The following is a 15,884-nucleotide window of genomic DNA, read 5'->3' as shown; positions in this document are numbered from 1 at the left end:
TGCGTATCGTACGACGTTTTTCAAGTACAGATGGCGCTCAGTTTGGCGCTCTCTATTTATCAAACAAAACCATATACCTGCGACACCTGCGTTATCTGCTTCAAGTCAGACTCATCATCATCATCCTCCCAGCGTTATACCGGCACTTGTCACCCATGGATCATGGGAGCCACAGGGTCCCGCTTTGACAACTAATCCCAAGACTACAAAAGCAACTGCCATCTGAACTTCCATCCCGAAGGGTAACTAGGCCTTATTGGGATTAGTCCGGTTTCCTCACAATCTTTCCTTCACCGAAAAGCACCTGGTAAATATCAAATGACATTTCGCAAACAAGTTCCAAAAAACAATGGTACGAGCCGTCAGTTCAAACCCGCGACCTCAGACTAACAAACCATATACCTGCGTTATCTGATACAAGAGACTAACACCATATACCTGCGATATCTGCTGCACTTATACTCTTACAGAAAAGCGCGAAAAGATTTGCCTTCGTATTGTTACGAAACGTACGAACGTGTCATGCTATTTCAGTCAGTCTCGGTACAAATCTTCAAAAGAAAAGAGCGTACACCCATCTTAAAGGCCGGCAACGCACCTCCTGGTGTTTCGGGCGTCCATGGGCAACGGTGATCGCTTACCATCAGGCGACCTGTCTGCTCGTTTGCCTCCCTATCCCATAAAAAAAAAAGATGTACTGACATTGACGGAACAAGCATGACAAATATGAACGTTTGCGGAAAAATACGAAGGAACCCTTTCGCACTAAATCTGTGCTCTATAGACTCTTGATTGAATTTAAATTGTCCTTTTGGATATTCATGTATAGCGCCCTGCCGTGACGTCACTTTGGCAGAGTCAAAGAAAACGATATAACTGAATATATGCTACAAGTGAGACTAACAAAACCATATACCTGTGTTAGCTAAGCTATACTAAGGCTCTTGTTGAGGTTGAACGTGTCCTTTCTCAGGTGGATGTGCCTGTGTAGCGTTATGCCGCCGCAGAGTACACCGTCACTTATGGCGAGTCAAACTAAGAAAACCATATAACCGCAATGTATGCTACAAGTCTATAACAAGACCATTTACCTGTGTTATCTGCTGCACTATACTAAGGCTCTTGTTGGGGTTAAACTTGTCCTTCCTCAAGTGGATGTGCATATGTAGCGTCATGCCGCCGCACAGTGACATCACTGTTGCAGAGTCACACTAAGAAAACCATATAACTGCAATGTATGTTACAAGACATCTACCTGTGTTATCTTGCTGCGCTATACTAAGGCTCTTGTTAGGGTTGAACTTGTCCTTCCTCAGGTGGATGTGCATGTGTAGCGTCATGCCGCCGCAGAGTGACGTCACGATGGCGAGTCGCGGCGGCTTCATACACGCTCCCATGAAGAGGACGAGGTTCTCGTGGCAGGGTTTTACGGAATGTTGCCACCTGGAAGGAAGCTGAAGTTATTCAAAGCCACTTTGAGGGGTCCTTAAAAAGCAAATATATTTTTAAAATAATGAGGTTGCTAAGACAGCAATGGAAACGGTTTTGAAATTTCTCAATTTTTAGCTATTATTTATATACACATCATCATCCTCCTTGCATTATCCCGGCATTTGTCACAGCTCATGGCAGCCTGGGGTCCGCTTTGACAACTAATCCCATGATTTGGCATAGGCACTAGTTTTACGAAAGCGACTGCTATCTGACCTTTCCAACCCGAAGGCCTAACTAGGCCTTATTGGAATTAGTCCGGTTCCCTCACGATGTTTTCCTTTTTATATGCATGGGCATGCAACTTAAATACTTTTTTCCTCCTTTAACACAAAAAAAAGATCTATACATTAGATTCTTTGTCCATACCATTTTAAAGCTTTTGTAACCTACCATTCATGGCTATACTATGTTGAATAAGCTCTAAACTGAGTTCCCAAGATCACAGAGCCTCTAAATCAATGAAATCAAGGCTTACCTCATGCTTGAAGGTGTCTAGAGGTATGGCATGGTCGGAGAGGGCTTGAACGTGCAACAGTTTAACCGCAACCGCGCCGTGCCAACACCCCCGGTAGACAGTACCGAAACGTCCTTTGCCAATGACGTCCAGTAGTATCAGTTCATCGTAGGGAATGTCCCATTCTTTTAGTGATAACTGGAAAGAGATGAAGAATATTAATGAAAGGCTAAGAGACAAATTAAAAGTGGTCAAATTCACTATCTTGGGAGTTGGGACTCACACCCACGACCACTGGAGCGATGCCCAGTGCCCCTGCATCTGAGCTATCAAGACGCCAAGTAACACAGAGAATAATTTCTACTATAGGAGCCTATAAATATCCATGTTATAGCGACATCTACCGTTTTACACTGAAACGGTAACCTGAGTTCAAAGTCATTTAATTTATTTCTAAGCTTAAAAGCTTAGTTTGCACGACGTTTCTACTAGCGTTCGAGGATATATATCAATGGATATATATCAAGATATATATCCGATATACATCGGATATATATCCAGCTAGGTTCGACGATATATATCAATGGATATAAATATCCGATATATATCTTTTTTTAAATAAATATTTCAATACAAAAATGGTTTTGAAAAATGTAACATTGTTAAAAAAACTAGTTTTTTGTGTTTTTTACTGTTTTTATACAAAATTTTATGTTTTTTTGTACATTTTTCCTTATCTAAAGTAGTATTCATAAATACCGCAACAAAAAAATGAAATGCCTTCCATACAAAATGGATATATATCAACAGTTGATATATATCCTAAATATCCGATATTTTGATATTTATTATAAATATCGGATATTTCGAACCCCGGCGGTCTAGCACAACTTGACTCTCGCACGCGAGTCCATACTTGAAGTCGCGCTTGATGTATGGACTCGCGCGCGAGAACGCAAGTTGTGCTAAACCACCTGGTTTCTACTTGACAAAGAAATATTTTTATGCTATTTTAGTGTATGGTATAATAATAATAAAGACAAACGCACTTCTTCGAAATACCGCCAACGATACGCGAAGTCGTTCATTACTGTACGACGTTGCCACTGACTGACGGTCGCGCAACAGTTAAACTTGCACGCTTCACTAATTATAAGGGCTCAGTCACATGACTTATATTATAAAACTTGTTGCCAAAAATAAAAACATAAATGTATAAACACATTATTCGCCGAAATACCGCCGGCAAGCAATATCGTTACGACGTCAAATTGTTAACTTGAGAGTGACTGTCAAACGCTTCACTAATTTAAAAGGGCTCAGTCTCATAGAAAACTTTCATATTTTAGTTTAGATACACCGTCGACGTTGCGCGAAATAGTTCAACACTGTACGACGTTGATTGTCGACTTGACACTGACTGACGGTCGCGCGCCAGTTAAACTTACTGGCTCGCTAATTATAAGGGCTCGGTCATACTCGACCCAATATTTTTCGAGTTTTTATTCTATTTTTCTGACATGCGTAACACTTGCGACGGAGCAATTTTTCTGGATGATTTATAAACTAGAATTTTATTATTTTTGTAACTAATATTGATTAATACAAAACATTGGTTTGGTTGACTGATGTAAGATATTAAGTGAGAGTAAAAGTAAAATGTTACATGTGTTTTGTGTGTCCATTGGCTTCTAAAAGAGCACACAGATCCAAGTACGTTTTGGAGACGAAGAGGGGGTTTTTAGTTGTATTTGCCGGAAATGATCTGAAATGATGTGTGTGATGTCTCTTTTTTCTTGTAAATTTTATTAAAACGCACGAAAAAGATTTACTACATTTCCACAATGTGAACACATGTTTATCGTAAGTTCTCAATGAGTCGCGTCGGCGCTGAATCATACAGTTATCGGGTGACCACGCTAAGTACCTATTGTCCGGAGATAACAGACACCGCTGCCCACTACTTGTTTACAAGTAGACATGCAATTTAAACATCAGGAAAACGAGACTTCGAAAATATATGTACTAGTTTGAAGTTCCTGGCGTTAACGTTCATAGCGCACCAAATAATGTAAAAAAAAAGATGTTTTAGTTTTCCTTTGATTACTGATATTATACGGTACATACAAGACACTATCATGAAAAATTCAAGCTTTTTATGAGAGCCCTATGTCCTAAATGAAGGTTAAAAGGTTTACTTGATGATCATCAAAATAACTAACTCTTAATTAGACCAAATTTGGATTGACAACTGTACAAAATACCATGTTTTACAATGTTTGCATTATTAAATAGAGTGTCCACCGGTTATATATGGTAGGCGTGTTCAGTGGATACATGTAGAACTCAACATCATAGTGTCATAATGGAAAAAATGGATTAGTTACAATTGTCGTCCAGTCGAGATTTGCCCCGCTGTACCTTATTGAAAAACGTATGTGCTTACGCTATTTTGCCTCGGCCACGGGCCCGGCTGGTTCTGGTTATTGGCGTCGAGCGAGTCTTGCAGCGCGTCGTTCGTTTCCGCCATTTCTTCTGCAAAACAAAACTAAAGACTGTATCGTTAAGTATGAGGACAACTTTGAGTAGCCGTATTTATTTGCTATTATATTTTTCTTAAAACATGACATAGGCTTAATAAGGCACATAATGAGGTTCACATTTTGTCCTAGAAACTCGACGTAAAGCAAGTGGTTTAGACAGTATTGACTTAATCCTCCCGAGTAACAATTACGATTCCGGACAAATGCTACTAGAAAATTCACAAAGTGCGTAAAAAACGATACGATTGCGAAAAAAATTGTACTGTGTGAACCTCAACGACATATGATCCACAAAGCAGAATATCTGGACATAGTCTAGCCATAGTTATTTTTAAGAAATAAAGTTCAGGATCTGTGTATGGCGGCCATTTAGAGAATGTGGCATGGTGCTTCCTCTAACTCCGACTTTGATGTCGAATTTAACTATCATACACTGTTTATATCGATTTGGTTTAGGCACTGTTCAAACACCGTGAATGTCAGTTAGACTTTGGCCTATGGCTAATTTTTTTATCTGTTTCTCTCATCCTGCTTGCATCAAAAATTTACGACAATCCGGAACGTTGCTCAAAATAGCGTTTTTTTTATTATATAAATTCACCGCATTTATTCTGCAAGTACCCAATTGAAAAACCATGAAGAGGACTCTTAAAGAATATATTTTGGCAGCATATTAACCTTTGTTTGTTGAAATCGTACAAACAGTCAATGAAATATTCTCAAATTAAGCCAGATAGGGGTTGTCCGAAATTTATTTGCTAGACCTTAATGAAAGTACCATAAAGTCTCTAAAATAAAATAAAAATTAGACCTTCTTATATCAAATAGTGCTTTCCAATACCTTCAGATCATACTCTCGGAACATAATAATATAAAATTATGCACATGTCAACATTTAGACGAGGTTTGTTTTGTCCTTATACTTATCGATACAGTCCTTAAGCATTTCTGAGGTCAAAAGAAGGAATAAAATGAAATGAAGGATTTTTTTTTGTTTTACAATACAATACAAATTAGTTTAACAAATTATCAAAGGGTTGTCATAGGCAGAGGTCAACCTTAGATGGTTGTTGTGGGGAATACAACAATGCTGTGGGGATAGCATAACATCAAAGGGGCCAGGACGGCAACTCTTACCAGGTTCAATTTCCTCCACTTCGGAACTGAAGTCGACGATTCGAGCAGGCGTCGGCGCCGGCGTCACGTGGTTAGGACTTGACACAGGAGGCTTAACTTCTGCATAAATAAAAAATCATTATATATTACATTTTATTTTCTCGAGACTGGGAGAATATTTGTATTAACTACTTATTTGCTCAACCAGAATACGGTTAAGTGTGTCATAGGGGAAGTGTGTCTGGCCTTCACATTTGGCCGTTTTACTCATTGTCACTGGTGGTTTTGCAAGTTCATACTTTTGCTACTTGCTAGTCACGATTAGTAGTAAACGTATTGAACTCTTAACACTGATCATTGTTTAAACATACCAAATGTGGAGGCCAGACACACTTCTCCTTATGACACACTTATTCGTATTGACCTTATATTGTGGACAACCGTATGACTAAATTGTATACGCGATTTAATCCGTTTCCATAGTTTTATTTCATGAGATGAGACAAGATAGTATAAATGTTATGGCATAATGTACCGGGGAAGTGGAACTGCGGCTTGTGCGGCGGCGCGGGCTGCGGCGCGTGCGGGTGGTGCGGCGGGTGCGCGTGGTGCGGCGTGGCGGGCGCCACCAGCGCTGGTGACGACGGCGTGGAGCTGTTGCACGACGACGAGTTCGACAGACTATATCTAGCTTGTCAGAGTATATGTACCGGGGAAGTGGAACTGCGGCTTGTGCGGCGGCGCGGGCTGCGGCGCGTGCGGGTGGTGCGGCGGGTGCGCGTGGTGCGGCGTGGCGGGCGCCACCAGCGCTGGTGACGACGGCGTGGAGCTGTTGCACGACGACGAGTTCGACAGACTATATCTAGCTTGTCAGAGTATATGTACCGGGAAGTGGAACTGCGGCTTGTGCGGCGGCGCGGGCTGCGGCGCGTGCGGGTGGTGCGGCGGGTGCGCGTGGTGCGGCGTGGCGGGCGCCACCAGCGCTGGTGACGACGGCGTGGAGCTGTTGCACGACGACGAGTTCGACAGACTATATCTAGCTTGTCAGAGTATATGTACCGGGGAAGTGGAACTGCGGCTTGTGCGGCGGCGCGGGCTGCGGCGCGTGCGGGTGGTGCGGCGGGTGCGCGTGGTGCGGCGTGGCGGGCGCCACCAGCGCTGGTGACGACGGCGTGGAGCTGTTGCACGACGACGAGTTCGACAGACTATATCTAGCTTGTCAGAGTATATGTACCGGGGAAGTGGAACTGCGGCTTGTGCGGCGGCGCGGGCTGCGGCGCGTGCGGGTGGTGCGGCGGGTGCGCGTGGTGCGGCGTGGCGGGCGCCACCAGCGCTGGTGACGACGGCGTGGAGCTGTTGCACGACGACGAGTTCGACAGGTCGTCGCCCTGCAACAAAACGAATTTAACTAACCGTACTTAACTGTAAGTAGTAGTAAGTGCCAAAGGCCAAAGTATTTTTCGGGGAGGTGGGAAGACGCTTGAGGGAGAGGGGTCTGGATCCTAGCTCTGGGACCTTCCTGATACAAAGGTTATCCATCGCGGTTCAACGTGGTAATGCGGCAAGCGTTATGGGTACTTTTGCATCCATAACGCTTGCCGCAGGGGCTTGGTAGATTAGGTTTATGTATCTGTGTGTGTATAATTAGGTTAGATCTAGTTTTTAAGTTTAAAGGAAGCTAGTAGTTACCGGGTGTTTCTGCCTCCTCTCCTTGTATCGTTGCGTGCGCTGTATGGTTTCGAGTAGAGAACCGCGTGACGCTTCTGGTGACCCGGCCCAGCCCGCCCCTAGGAGGTGTAGTAGAATCAACGTAGCACTGGTAGCGCTTGTAGCGACCACCGTAGCACCTGTTTGATTCAGTTTAAAGGAAACTAGTGTTAGTTACCGGGTGTTTCTGCTTCCTCTCCCTGTGTCAGTGCGTGCGCTGTATGGTGCCGAGCAGAGAACCGCGCGACGCGCCTGGCGACCCGGCCGAGCCCGCCGCCAGGAGGTGTAGTAGAATCAATGTAGCACTGGTAGCGCTTGTAGCGACGACCGTAGCACCGGTTTGATTCAGTTTAAAGGAAGCTAGTGTTAGTTACCGGGTGTTTCTGCCTCCTCTCCTTGTGTCAGTGCGTGCGCTGTATGGTGCCGAGTAGAGAACCGCGTGACGCTCCTGGCGACCCGGCCCAGCCCGGCTCTAGGAGGTGTAGTAGAATCAACGTAGCACTGGTAGCGCTTGTAGCGACCACCGTAGCACCTGTTTGATTCAGTTTAAAGGAAGCTAGTGTTAGTTACCGGGTGTTTCTGCTTCCTCTCCCTGTGTCAGTGCGTGCGCTGTATGGTGCCGAGCAGAGAACCGCGCGACGCGCCCTGGCGACCCGGCCGAGCCCGCCGCCAGGAGGTGTAGTAGAATCAATGTAGCACTGGTAGCGCTTGTAGCGACGACCGTAGCACCGGTTTGATTCAGTTTAAAGGAAGCTAGTGTTAGTTACCGGGTGTTTCTGCCTCCTCTCCTTGTGTCAGTGCGTGCGCTGTATGGTGCCGAGTAGAGAACCGCGTGACGCTCCTGGCGACCCGGCCCAGCCCGGCTCTAGGAGGTGTAGTAGAATCAACGTAGCACTGGTAGCGCTTGTAGTGACAACCGTAGCACCAGTTTGATTCAGTTTAAAGGAAGCTAGTGTTAGTTACCGGGTGTTTCTGCCTCCTCTCCTTGTGTCGGTGCGTGCGCTGTATGGTTCCGAGTAACGAGCCGCGAGATGCGCCTGGCGACCCGGCCGAGCCCGCCGCTAGGAGGTGCAGTAGGGGTGTAGGCCCGAACGGAGCTGATGACAACAAAATTGTAATTAATACAAGGGGACATAATGAAGAAGCATACTGCCATTTTATCGTCAGATAGCGCTACTATACCGCCTGCTATTGCTGCGCATTGTCAAATCGCACATTTATTTTAAGAGTTTTTTCTGGCTTAGGAACACATGGCATGGCGTATCTACAACAGTTGCAGTGGCAACATCTATCCTCCTATTCTATATTCCTATCCTGTCAGTGTGCCTCATAAATTATTTATTAAATGTCTCAGTACTCTCAGTAAAAGATATAAAATATGCCCGTCATATATTAACGTAGGAAATTTAAAAGAACTTACTCTCTTTGAAGCTAACTTTGTCTCTAAAAGCGTGGACAAGCTCGACGGGCAGGCCACACGATGGAGGTACTTTAGGCTCGCAATCTCTGCAACAATACAATTCACAAATTAGACCAAGGCTCATTTAATAACTATAGGCTAAGAGGATTTTGAACTTGTGAGACTTGTGGGCTTACCTGTGACATTTAAATTTGCACTCCTTGCACTTCAAGCCGGACCCAAACAACATCTGTTTGTCGCAGTAGTCACAAGTTGCAATCATATTGAAGGTTTTAGCGAATCTGTGCGCGATGTCGTGTGCCATGCAGCGGCCGACGGGTGTGCGCGGGGAGCGGGGGGTGGCGCCGATCACGCTGTACGGTAGAGAGCCCTGTGGGGAAAGAATATAAAGTTTAATATTGACTATACAGAGTATTTTGTTGAGGTAAAGTTGAGAAAGTTAATATTAATTAAAAAAAATATGTCGACCGATCTTATTTCTATCCAGCAAGGTTAGCATATGATTGGCGCGAAACGGGTGATCTATCTCGCGGCAATCATTTATTTACACAAAGAAAATTACACAGTATGACAGTATGCAAAACTATAGCACCGTGAATTTTAAATAAACATACAAGTAACACAAAATTAAATATTAAACAGCAAATTTAAATATAACAACACACTAAATATACTAAATAGCAGATGAAGGTCTAGGCCTAGGCCATCCAATCTCACACAAAACCTCAGGCATTCGTTACGTATAAATGCTCATCTGTTCGTAAGAATATCAAAATTAGGAGCAACGTCCAAAAACTCATTCACCATTAAGAGCATCGTAGAGCACGAATTAACGGTGACTTGCGGCGAGACACGCGTTGTGCAGCCGGTATCGCCAGTAGGGGTGCCCGCTTACGTCGACGAAAGGCATATTTCGTTACAGGGGGAACAAATAGACGTACCGGCTGGAATACTAAAACCGGGCAATCCGAGTCCCCCTTCAATGTGCTAACCCTGCGAGAACAAAAGGTCGTATGGCGAGCGCGAGTTTCTAGACCGAAACAAGGGGCTGACGAAGGGGAAGCCGTGTGTCGCCAGATAGGAGTATTCGGACTCGCGGGGTCGCTCGGGCGCGGGCCGCACAGCCGTCACGGCCCGGCCACGACAGCGGTCCGAGCGCGACAGCCGTACGTGCGAATGAAGAGTCCCAGCGTCGTGTCTCGCTCCAATGTATGGCCGCCGCTCGCTCACCGCTGTCGTGCTGAGACCGATGACGTGGCCGGGCCGTCATGGAGGTACTAACGGGGATGCGGCAGCTTCTACGGAGGGTAACACCACGCTAAGAGTGTCTCCGGATAGCACCTTGCGTTTTGCTAGAGAAACCTAGGCGCTAGTACTCACGCTGATGCTGGGGTCTCTTGCAGGTGTAGGCGGGTAGTCTGCGACGCGCTCGTGCGGCGGCTCGGGCGCGGGGAGGCGGGGCGCGGCGCGGGCGAGGGGGCACGCGGGGGAGGCGGGCGGGGGGAGGGGGCTTCGGTGGTGGAGGGCGCCGCTTCCGCGCCGGGGGTGTCGCTGTAAACGATAATAATATTGGTTAAGATGTTCCAGTAAACGATTCAAAGAAACGGTCGTTGTCGCAGATGGGCGTAAGCGATACCACATGAACCACTCGACTTGTCGACCCTCGATAGACCGGAAATATCCAATGTCCTTAGAATAAAATGTCACGCCCGCCTTGAAGCGATCGTCCGATCTAACATTAAAAAAAACCTACAATGACATCACTCTTGCCGGTCAGGCGTCTCGAGACATTAAATGAAATTATCAATTCTTAACTATCCAAAGTATAATTATATTTGTTAAATAAATGGCTACCTCTTTATTATGATGGTTAAGTTTCATCGACCGACAGAACCCACTTGCAAAATGCAGTAGATTTTCGTACCTTTACCAAAGTTCTTACCTACCATCCCGTCCACGTAACGCGGCAGGTTGCCTTTCATGCGATCGCGACTTGATAAGGTTCATCGGCACTAATAGATGAGAGTTCTCCTTCCGTTTGTTTAAAAATATCCTAAATAACTTTCCTACTGAAATATTACTTCATTCTTCTTTATATTAGTATTCCTTCTTACCTAACGTCCGGTCCCGCCTCGTCAGGTCTCACAGCGAGTTGGCTCTCGTGCGATCGCGACTTGGTGAGGTTCGTAGGAGCCGGTAGGTGGGAGTTCTCCTTCCGTTTGTTTAGAGGTGTCCTAGGTGATTTGCCAACTGAAAGAAACAATTGTTATTAGGGTGTTGCCATGATAAGAATATCCTAATATCAAAAATTCCAAGATCGAAAGTGATGCTTGAACATATCTCTATACTCTCTATTGCCATATATTTTTGAGGACCTTTCAAACAGGTCAACATAACATAACGCAGCAGAGATCTTGGCGAACGCTTCAACAGTGACAGACTGTTTAGGGCCCCCCACATTTAGCATCTCGCGAACGTGTAGACGCTAGATGTGACCCCTCACATCACAGGACTTAACTGTGGTTGATGCAACTGGCCCTTAGTGCGGCTCACCTTTTCGCGGCGTGTTGTCAGGATCGCTAGGCACGGAACCTCGTTGTCTCATGCGAGCTCTAGGTGACCCTCGCCACTGTTGACTTCGTTCCCATTCTAATCTTGTCCGCTCCCATTCTTGCCGGTTCCGATCCCAGGAATCCCAATACAGTTGGATTTCCGCTTCCGCCTCGCCACGATTTAAGGCGTCTGTAAAAATAATGATGTTTTAAGAAACCTTTTCAATTCTAAAGTATAATAGGAGGTAGGGCATAGCGAATGATATTCCGCTTTGTGTGGTATGGTACAGCACAACGGATATCGTCTCGCTCGAATCTAGAGCAGAGCCCAACTGGGGAAGCACCTCCGCCTTACAGAAGACCGCAGCCAAATAGCACTAGACCCTACTCATAGTGTTGTGTTCCTGTCGATGAGTAAGGCTGCCAGAGCTCAACGAGGGTGCGGTGTGCTGATGACGGGAGGACTTACGGAAGTAACTTGTTCCGTCTATTGTCCTTTGAGTCGTCGGCAAGCCAAACCCTCCTTAGAACTTGTGCACTCCTTTTTGCTGCGTACGTAACACAGCAAAAGGGAATGTACAAGTGTCTAATAGGGTGGCAACGCGCATGTGACACTGTTTGAGTTGCAGGCGTCCATAGGTTACGGTGACCGCTTTCCATCAGGCGGACCGTACGCTTGTTTGCCACCGACGTAGTATAAAAAAAAAAGTATTATTTCTGTTGTCGTGTGTAATAAATTTAGACATTTACTGAACAGTATTCTTCTATTGTACCGTTTATTTTGGCGAAAACCTACCGGTATAAGCTCTTAGTCGGTTCATAGCTCGACACAACCGTTTCCATTCTTCCTCCCGCACGGAAACTAGCCAGCCGCGTAGCTCGGAATCCGAACGGTCTCGGAGCGAATCCAGGGTTGATACTCGGAGGCATATTTGCTGTAAACAATAATGACCACGATTTTGAGGTTCTGTTTCTTGAAAGGAAAAACGTAATCGTAGGATTATGTCACGTACGTTGTCTATCACAGCCATTTTCACTGAAAGTACTAGAGTTGAATTACGGACGAGCAAAAACGGTGTGAAGTGGAATCTTATTGGAATCTTTTTAAGGTTTAAAATTTTAGGTTTGTATGAGACTTTTAATTGATTATTGAGAATTTTGGACTAAAATTTCTGCAGCTGTCTTTATTTTTTTTTTAACCCCTGACGCAAAAAATGGGATGTTATAAGTTTGACGTGTCTGTCTGTCTGTGTGTGTGTCTGTCTGTGGCATCGTAGCTCCCAAACGGATGAACCGATTTAGATTTAGTTTTTTTTTGTCTGAAAGCTGAGTTAGTCGGGAGTGTTCTTAGCCATGTTTCATGAAAATCGGTCTACTATGTCATCGGGGGTTCTTTCAAAATTTTAATTTTTTAGTAGTAAGTATTTATAAACACCAAAGCTGGTTACTCCTGTCCACATAACTGTCATATTAACCTGTATGGCTTGTTCACTGAGACCAACCACTCGTAGCCATTGCCGCAAACAGGGGATGTCATTCAACTGGGGAAGGATTTCTTCGAAGCGCTCCTTGATCTTCAGCTGTTTCGCGAAATGCTTCAGCAGCTTGCCCTGAAGACAACAAATAATAAATTTAAGAAGATATCATTAAATCAAAAGAGATGTAAAATGTGTATGTTACTATAAGACAATTTCACACTACAAAGTGTGCGTGGCTGTACAATTATACATTTTATTTTAATGTAATTTATATTTGACAATTCAGTTACTACAATATGCAGTGCTGTTTAGCTGCTGGGCTTCTTCAGGTGAAACCTCACCACATAATAGTAGATAATCATGACCACATGTTAGTGGTACACACAGTGGTGTTTTGGCTCCCATATTTCCCCAAGCACATTTTTTTTCTCAGACTGTACTCTTATAACAGATTGTCTTATGAAATTATAATTAGTATGATTATTTGATTAACAAATAGTTACAGTCTAGTTTTTGAACTTTTTTTTAATGGGATAGGAGGCAAACAAGCAGACAGGTCGCCTGATGGTAAGCGATCACTGCTGCCCATGGTCACTTGAAACACCAGAAGTGTTGGAGGTGCATTGCCGGCCTTTAAGATGGGTGTACACTCTTTTCTTGAAGGTTTGAAGGTCATATTGGTCCGGAAATTCATTCCACAGTTAAGCTGTGCAAGGCAGGAGTTTTCTGGAGTAACGCACAGTTGAGGACTGCCAGCCATCTAAATATTGATAATAGAAGTATTTATTTAATCTTTATTGAACAAAGAAACACAATGTACAATAGGCGAACTTAATGCCATAAGGCATTCTCTACCAGTAAACCTTTACGCAAAGCAGAGAAGTTGTAGGCGGTGCAAAATTACAAACACAAAAGAACTATAATTAGGTACCTACTTTTAAGGACACAATGCATGCAACAAAAAATAATACAGAGGAATAAACATAGTATTCTTAAATTTAATATTAAAAAAATATCATTAATATTTTTAAGTAACCATTAGGGGCATTAGGCACAGCTGAAATCTTAGTAATTAAAAATGGTAGAAAGCAGAAACACATACACTCTCAACTCTCTCAAGCAGAACAAGACTTCCATTTCTCCCTGCTTCAATGCATCTCAGAGAAAGCTATAATATTATTTGCACATTCTCTTTGCTTTCTGTTTTTAAGTTTTGATAGGACATATTTCTTTTTATAGCTGTCTGTAATTATATTTTAAATCCTTTTCTTTATTCTTTATCATCTACATGCCATTCAATTCTTCACTACTTCAAGATAAATTATCAATTATTGTTGCGTGCAAAATGGTCAACGGAATCGTAATCTCAGAGATGCAATCGTTTTTGATAGTAAACTGACCCTTTTTGTCTCACTAGATCGGGCTTTTGGGCCATAGTGCAATTATTGACATTTCGACTAGGCTGAACATACATGTACCCTGAGGATAACAGGTCAATTTAACCCTTTATAGGGCACCGGTCTCAAAAAAGACCACCCTGTATGACTATCTTTTTGTATTTTTTTCTTGTAGAGAATTTTTAGTACTACAGGATGGCGATGAGGTTTGAACTCACGATTTTTTTGAGTCTTGCCCGTTAAAGGGTTAACATTTATTATTGTGTACAGTAAAATTACTGTTCACACAAATAATAAGTACATAGCTAATTCTTTCAAGTAAGAGCCAACTATTTGTCAGTCTGTAATTCAAAAGGTGTATTTGTGTGTAGCAAGGCTAAACAATGACAGGTGGACAGGAAAGGTTACAAAGTGGAAAGGACCACAGGGATCAAGAAAGAGAGGTCATCCACTATCCAGGTGGCAGGATGACATTGTGGCTACTGCAGGCAAGGAATGGCAAAGCATGGCAAAAGATAAAATAAAATGGAAACGGCTGGAGGAGGCTTTTACCCAGAAGGGGTCTACAGAATAAAATCAACAATAAAAACTAAATTAAAAGAAAAGAAAATCTTTCTGTAGAATAATAAAGCTTAAATAAATAAATAAAATAATTCAAAAGGTGTTACTTCATAAGGAACACTTGATCAAAGTTAGAAATTGCATGCAGTCTGAATCTTATCATAATATTCATAATGGTCCTTACATGAAATTATTGTTTAAGTAAGTGAAAGATAGCATTATACAATTTCTTATTATGACTACCCAGTAAAAAATTAAAAAAAATCTAAATAGATTTTTTTATATGTTTTTCTATTTAAGATAAATTTATTTATCATTTATTTAATATAGCCTCATATCATCAGTTTAACTATCACAATCAGAACAAACAATTTACAGGTATTTCCCAAAAATGTGCAATCATGTAAATCCACAAAATGATATCAGTTATCACACCTGTGAGATGTAATGTTCATAATCTTATCAGCAACTGGAGGTAGGCCACACATTTCCCACTTATCTAACATGTCTCACTATTTTGAGACAATAATCTGCAATCTGCATTCAATAGAATGTATAAAAAGTTATTGTATGTGATTGTTTTTCAAATTTCCCATGTTTGCAAAAGATATGATGTATTGTGTTGCATAAACAGGTCAGGGCTACGCTCAAGGCGGCCGGGAATACGCAACAAGGCCGCTTTCTACGTCGGCATTGAACTGTACGTTGGAGGCCTTGAGAGCAACGACGTCCTTGAATCCCGGGTCCCCGTAATAATTTCAAGGGCAGGCGCCCGGTCCCTGCGGACTCCCGCCGCCGAGCCTTACCTCCAACGTCCGGATCTCCTGCTGCGTCAGCCCCGCGCTCGTGGAGCATTGCGTCCTCAGACCCTCGAGTCTTTCAGCTGCAACGTCGATCATGGACTGGAGAGTCTCTACCATCTCGATTGCATCTCTTATTTCGCTCTCGTCTATATCCATTACAAATATCACAGCACTATACACAATCTGCTAGTCAGTACTAGTCACTATAATAAAAAAAACACTTTATACATTTTAAAAAATGATTATACAAAACATTGCAGTGTTGTATTGCCGATACGCGGCCATATCCGTAGAAAATCTATATTTTTGTCTATGCGCTGTCAAACCACGGACTACAATTTTGACAGTTGTCACCCGTT

General features: G+C 43.4%; 1 protein-coding gene across 1 annotated transcript; it reads right to left on the bottom strand.

The window, feature by feature from the left end:
• Positions 1 to 1,064: 1,064 nt before the first annotated feature.
• LOC125230331 (kinase suppressor of Ras 2-like) lies at positions 1,065 to 15,779 on the bottom strand. Its single transcript, XM_048135461.1, is given in 21 exon segments — positions 1,065 to 1,195; positions 1,256 to 1,418; positions 1,420 to 1,443; positions 1,970 to 2,146; positions 4,395 to 4,483; positions 5,629 to 5,727; positions 6,143 to 6,294; positions 6,338 to 6,436; positions 6,506 to 6,590; positions 6,667 to 6,765; positions 6,842 to 6,995; positions 8,278 to 8,411; positions 8,735 to 8,820; positions 8,911 to 9,104; positions 10,115 to 10,181; positions 10,184 to 10,285; positions 10,849 to 10,984; positions 11,288 to 11,476; positions 12,083 to 12,221; positions 12,762 to 12,896; positions 15,529 to 15,779. Coding segments are annotated over 21 exon segments (2,607 nt in total). The 5' UTR covers positions 15,682 to 15,779.
• Between the last annotated feature and the right edge of the window lie 105 nt (positions 15,780 to 15,884).

Source organism: Leguminivora glycinivorella, chromosome 10 (genome assembly GCF_023078275.1).
Source record: "Leguminivora glycinivorella isolate SPB_JAAS2020 chromosome 10, LegGlyc_1.1, whole genome shotgun sequence".
Lineage (NCBI taxonomy): Eukaryota > Metazoa > Arthropoda > Insecta > Lepidoptera > Tortricidae > Leguminivora > Leguminivora glycinivorella.
This window is presented reverse-complemented; position numbering and strand designations above follow the sequence as displayed.